The sequence below is a fragment of the Xyrauchen texanus genome, chromosome 31 (assembly GCF_025860055.1).
Source record: "Xyrauchen texanus isolate HMW12.3.18 chromosome 31, RBS_HiC_50CHRs, whole genome shotgun sequence".
NCBI lineage: Eukaryota > Metazoa > Chordata > Actinopteri > Cypriniformes > Catostomidae > Xyrauchen > Xyrauchen texanus.
Genome location: NC_068306.1, coordinates 41,595,338 through 41,602,105, shown reverse-complemented (window position 1 = coordinate 41,602,105; position 6,768 = coordinate 41,595,338). Strand labels below are relative to the sequence as shown.

General features: G+C 34.9%; 1 protein-coding gene across 1 annotated transcript in view; it reads right to left on the bottom strand.

Moving 5' to 3' along the window:
- Positions 1 to 1,317: 1,317 nt before the first annotated feature.
- Positions 1,318 to 6,768, bottom strand: part of hm13 (histocompatibility (minor) 13) — a 45,858-nt gene continuing 40,407 nt past the window's right edge. The window contains exon 12 of the mRNA XM_052100790.1: positions 1,318 to 2,691. Coding sequence (XP_051956750.1) covers positions 2,622 to 2,691 — 70 coding nt within the window. The 3' untranslated portion in view covers positions 1,318 to 2,621. The remainder of the gene's footprint in view (positions 2,692 to 6,768) is intronic.

Genomic DNA, 6,768 nt, shown 5'->3' with positions numbered 1-6,768 from the left:
TTCATTACATTATAACACATCGTCATCCAGTGACAGATTGTTTGAGTGGCTCTTAAAAGTGTGAAACCTATTTATATTTGTCCCTATCTATTCCCATTGATGATTAGTCATGAGAAACCCGATACCTTAGTGTGAACTTTGTGCTAACTTAAGTGAGAACTTACACAGAGATGTTGCAACCCCACCCTGGTATTTAGAAGAGGGCATTACTGCTTTATGTCGTTTTGTGTTTGACCAAGGAATTCAATCCGTAACCAAGCCTTGCTTTAGAATATAAAATAAAAATAAATAAGTAACTACATTAATCAATCAGCAACATGTGTGCCACCATCATTTGGTAATTAAACCAAAATTTGAATACCTGCTGATCATCACTATTTATTGAATTATTGATCCTCCATTAAACATTTATCCATTGTATGGATGTGAAACTTGATTAAATAAATTGATAAAACTGTTGCCGCTTAAATGCATTCACTTAAAAATGGCATTTTAACTGTTTATCCTGCCAACAAAATTGCGGCGTTTTAAAGCAAAATATTGCTATTGTGACAAGAATAGTCTGAAAAATGACTAATTCTGGGTAACATCTACATTTAAGAAGCTCAATGTTTTTTTTGAGAATATTATCACATAAATTATAATATTAGGTTTAATAGTTCCCCCGTGTATGAACTGATATGGCATATTATGTATACAAATATAAAATCTATTTACAATTTTTCACCATTATATAAATTATCAACAACATACAGTGAAAAGCTCAATGGAATGGTCATCCTTTTGCTTTAATGACAACGTGTTGGAGCTGACCTGAACAAAACCTGATGATCATGTTCTCCAGCATGATTTGAGAATGTTCAAAAGAGCATCTTGTGTGCATCAATGAAATCTGACCATCTGTGCAAAAGTGTCATATGGATAGTTCCCACAAAAATGTAATTTCACTTACCATTTACTCACCCTAAGAAGAAATCTCAGCTCTGTAGAACACACTTCAGTGGATTAATCCATCTTTAGAAGTGATATCATAGTTGTGGGTGAGAAATAGATCAATATTTAAGTCCTTTTTTACTATAAATTTCCACCTATGATCAGCGCTGACCAGTAGGTGGCGTTATGCATAATGTGAATCGCCTAAAACAATAGGACTTAATTATTGATCTCTTTCTCAACCACACATATAATATCGCTTCAGAAGACCTGTATTTAACCACCAGAGTAAAATGGATTACATTTATGCTGGTTTTCTTTGCTTTTGGAGAATTTTGACACCCATTCACTTGCATTATATGAACGCACAGAGCTGAAATATTCTTCAAAACATCTTCGTTTGTGTTCAGCAGAAGAAAGTCATACATATCTTGGATGGAATGAGGGTAAGTCAATGTTGAGAGAAATTTCATTTTTTGGTAAAATATTCCTTTAAACATGTCATAAATTGGCCAACATTCGATTAGTGTCCTAGAAATAGAGTGGAAACAAATTCATTTAATTCAATAATGATTCAATGTTATTGAAATCATTCAAAATCCTAGTGTAAATTAGCCTTAGAATCCCAGATTTTGAATGTACTGAGTGATAGTGATGCGTGATAGTAGAAGGTAAGAGCAGACTGTATTTGAACATGTATAAGTTATGTTGACAGTCTCTGATAACAGAAAAATTATTTCAAAGCACTCAAGCAAACAATGGTGATATGCTTCTCTACAGCAGTATAAACCACAGTTTAATGCAAATAATACAAAATAAAATTCAAATAATAAAAGGAAAAATACTCCTCTTATAAGCCAATACTTGCACTTTTACATTGAGAAAAAAAAAACAATTAAACAAGAAGAGATTGTAAAATGGTTATTGAACCGAGCTGAACACAAGGTGTACAAACAGACAAAATCTGCACTCAATATGGCATAGAAACGGCTCAATTTATCCTGACAATCCTTCCTCTAAACTACATAGTGAAAATGCCAGAAACTTTAAACATAACCATAATTTCATAGGGAGAGATTTGGTCCTTTTTTGCTCTATATTTATACAGATACATTAAAACTAATGCTCAGAATGCTTTTAAATATCATTTGAAAATACCCTCATGAAATTCATGTGTAAAGACCAAAACATTTTTTATAAAATGTGCTTAGTCATAAAATTGCTAAACATCGTAATCAGTATTTTTGTCTTGTTTTTCATTTAAATCTCTTACAAGTATTTTACCAGTTTGGTTCTGAAGAAATGTTTAAGTTTAAATATATTTTTTTTTACTGAAAAAATTGAAAATACTTTGAGAATGGGTAGATTGGCATGTATGATATCAGATAGTTTTGTAATAAAACTGCATAATGAAATAACCTTACATGCAAACAGTCTAATATATATATATATATATATATGTCAAGTAAAATTCTGGACATTGAAAGCAAATATGTAATAAAATAATCCAATGAGTATTGGAAGGCAATGAAATGAGCAGAAAAGGGTGATACAGAAGCACTGATAAAGCTGTCATACATCTTTAAAACAGTTAGAACATGTTGCATAAACAGACTACTACAGTCTGCTGCATGAACACATCACTGCGACAAACAAATGGAGAACATGAATGAGGATTATTTCCACTTTTATTTGTCTTTATCAGATTCTGTCATTTCATCTTTTGATGACACTTCCTCCGGAGATGACTCCTCGTACCTGCGGACACAGTACAAAGCAAGTGAGTGAAACACATCTGAGGGTCATCAGCATTTCTTAGAGGCAGCTTCTACACTGTCCCTGTATTTCCTGTGATCTTTGGTATTATGATTATTAAATATCTGCTGTACTTAGAGATGGTATGATAGTGGAAGGTGAGAGAGTGATTAAAAGGGGGACTATGAGGAAAGACAGAAACCTCAACATAATAAATGTAATTTTATGTAACGAATAGTTGCAGATCTAAAAGGTCTATTCACACAAAAGTCAGTTTTCACAGTGCGATTGCTTGTTCTGAACAAGCTTTTGAACGGGAACAATGCATTTCTATAACACTATTTCACATCAGGTCCAACAAGTAGTCCACTGTCAATTGGACGTTTTTTCGGACTGAGATAAGAGCTTTTTTTAAATTACATTTAAATTTCCCCACAGTCGCTGCAGCAGCTCAATCTGTTTGTAATATATTTTATCAAAACACATATCCAACAGGAAAGAACATAATGAAACGGTTATGCCAAATTAGGTAAATAAATGCTTTTACAGCATTCAATATATTAATCTCTAGCAGGTGAATGGTGCAGGCAGGACACTGATTTAAATGTTTGTAGAACAGTAACAGCGGCATCTACTATACAGAGTTGAAATCATTTTGTACGGAATCTGTGTGAATAGACATTCCATTGGAAGTTCGTCTCGCAAAATCATCACGGATTCTGTGTGAACAGGCCTTAAAGCTGACAGGTTGAGCCATATTTGAAGCAGTTGTAAAAAAGCTGATGAACGCACACCACAATTCTACATATGCAGTTAGGCTAATAGAGTGCAACAGTGCCCACCCAGTTTGAGTACCCCCCCCCCCAGTTATTTCAGAAAATCCTTTATAAAACAGTTGTAAGCCATGAACTGAACCAACCAGCTCTGAGGTGAATCACAACATTACAAACTTGAAAATCAGTATGAGTTTAGAAACAATATAAATACATTTTATTGCTACATATTTAGATATTTACAAATATACATGGACAGTTTGAGAGTGACACAACAGCATAATTCAAAGTGCTTAATGGGAGTGGGTGGTCGCTGCAAAGCAGTTTTGGAATGCCTCGTTTGCCGCAATTCTGAAGATCAGTCGAGAAAAGTCAAGATAATACAGACCGATGGATGGCTTCAACAGAAGCACATACCATTTATTAACAACCTCACAGCTCATAATAGGTTTGTCTTTAAAGGGTTACAAGCTGTTCAATATTAATTCCACTAGAGAAAAAATAAATGGTATTTTTACTTTCAGAACAAAACTGTTGCACACTATAAACTATATTACTTGAATTGCTTCTGATTATGAATCAATTGAACTGAACTTTGGTTCAATAATACCCAACTAATACCCTTCGGTATTAGTAAACCCACAGTAATTACAGAACTTACCATGATTTTACTACAGTAACAAAAAATAACTGTGGTATTTATAGTAAAACCATAAATCTCAAAATGTACCGCAGTTTTACTACAGTTACAATGTTTTACCCATGATATTAGTAGCACTGTAAAGCCAAAACCATTGTAATAAAAATCTAACTCATTCTGCCTAAAACAAACATGGTTACTACAGTTTTAAAATAGTGATATATATATATATATATATATATATATATATATATATATATATATATATATATTATTTATAATTTAACAAACGTGCCCTTACAAAATTAACAATGGTGTTACTATAGTAAAACGAACCATGTTTTTTTTTTTGCCACACAATGACCATTTAATTACACAAATTAGTCTGCACGGGCTGACGAGATTCCAACTGCCAAAGAAGCAGTCGCTGGTCTACAAACACATCTTGCAGAGGCGAGGTGTGCTCTGAAGTGCAGCACACTCTTAATTGGGGCAGCGTCTAGCAAATCAGAGCGCAACTGCTGCTCCAACTGTCCACCAAAGAGCGGAGACAGAGCCAATGGTGAGGCTCCAGCGGCCATGACCTAAACCCAAGCTTGTGAAGCAAGTGTTCTGATGGACTAAGAAATGTGAAGAGGGAACTAAAAAGGCAGCCCAGAAAACTTTTCTGTGCTCCAATTGAGACTCTTATTCTCCCCACCATTCCATGATGGGATCGCAAACATGTTTACAGTGTTGCTACCGTTTGTGTTTCTGTTGGGAGCGGGCCAAATGTTTGCGGGATGCTGCCTACACTGGACTTACCACCCGTTTAATCGGACACTCAAAGTATACTTTTTAAGACTGTGACTCAAGAGGTTGTCTCTCGTCTGTCTTCTGGACTGGTTTGTGGTAATTGCATTGTGCAGTCACAAAGTTTCCATCTTGGGAATGAAACTTGACTTATCGGCACGTCTGAACGATGAACAAATTCAGTCTATACTCTGGTGCTTAACAAGCTTCAAGCAGGTAGCCTTTCTGCTGCTTTCCAGTGGGGATTGGGGTTGATGGCTGTTGTGGCAGAATACCCTTGAAAGACTAGGTGGACATGTTTGTCTCCTTGTTTGCTTTCTGCATTCGTGAATTTACATTTGCAAGACATAATGGGTCCAATGGGTGTCATGGCTCATTCCACCTGGAGCATGGCTTCCTCCTGGGAATGGACGAAGTGTGTGTCCTTAAAGAAACCACCTTTGCCAGGTTCTATCCACAGTATTATGCTAGATGTGCGATTCAAGAACTATGAGTAGTGACAATATTTTAAACGGTTTCATGCTGTGATGCTCAAAGGATGACTTCTACACTAATTATTTGTGTGACGTACAGCAGTTAGATGTTTTAATTAATTTGGAATATGATGATTTTACTATGCCCTGCATTTTTCCTGTCTGCAATTAACTTTCTTTTGAATGTCTTTGAAGGATGTCCATGTCTTCCCTTAACCTAAAAAAAGTGATTTTAAAAATAGTAGACATTAATTCAGTATCATTTAAATGTATGCTATATGCATATTCAGGGTTCCCACTCTTTTCAAGGCACAATTTTCCAGGACATTTCTAGGACATTTTATGTGCCCATTGGGTGTAATATTTACACCTGATTTTAACTTCTGAAGCCAAAACACACAAAAGATCATGATGTATAGTGTATTGTGGTTATATTGTATTTCCATATTCAACAATTGAATTACATTTTATTATCAAAAACGGTGTCTAATCAAATTAATAATGTGTATTAATTAAAAATGTCAACATTGCATTGTTTTTTATAAAATAAGTGCTTTTACACAAAATCCTTACATAACAATCCAAAACACTGGAGATATTTTTGTCAAATTACAAAAATTCTCAACAGAACATCAAAAATGTGAGATACTCATTTAATATATTATTATTTATTAAATGATAGTAAATATTACCGCATAAGCTGCATGTTTCATAGTGCTATGCTTTGTTATCTACTACACATGTGCATGATGATCATGTAGTGTTTTCGGTGTATGAGCGGCTGGCTTCACATTTTGCAGAGCGCTGCACAATTTTTCAATGGAATCGCAGCCTTTTGTGGTTTTATAAATCACACTAGGACATATCGTGATTTAAATTTGTGGAGTGGTGGTGGTGTAGTGGCTAAAGCACAGGGCTGTTAATCAGAAGGTCACAGGTTCTAAACCCATGGCCACCACGATTGTGTCCTTGAGCAAGGCACTTAACTCCAGGTTGCTCTGGGGGGGATTGTCCCTGTAATAATTGCACTGTAAGTCGCTTTGGATAAAAGAGTCTGCCAAATGCATAAATGTAAATGAAATTTGATTAGTTTGCATTAAATTCATTTTTGTCCCAAAAATATATGAAATTCCGTGACACTTTATGGTTGTTTTTTAAAAAAACATTTTTATAGCTAATGGCATTTTAAAGAATGGATTCATTGACGTTTTACCAATGCCGTATAATCGGAATCGGCTCATTTAAAACAAATATATATTTTGATCTCGAGGTGTAAAGCCCGGTTCACCATGCTACTACAGCGGAGTGTGCATAAATCAGTGGTCCGACAGCTATCATTTTCTAAATTTCACAACTGCCGAGTTTACACTACACGATTTTAAGCCCGATTTTCACTCGCCTA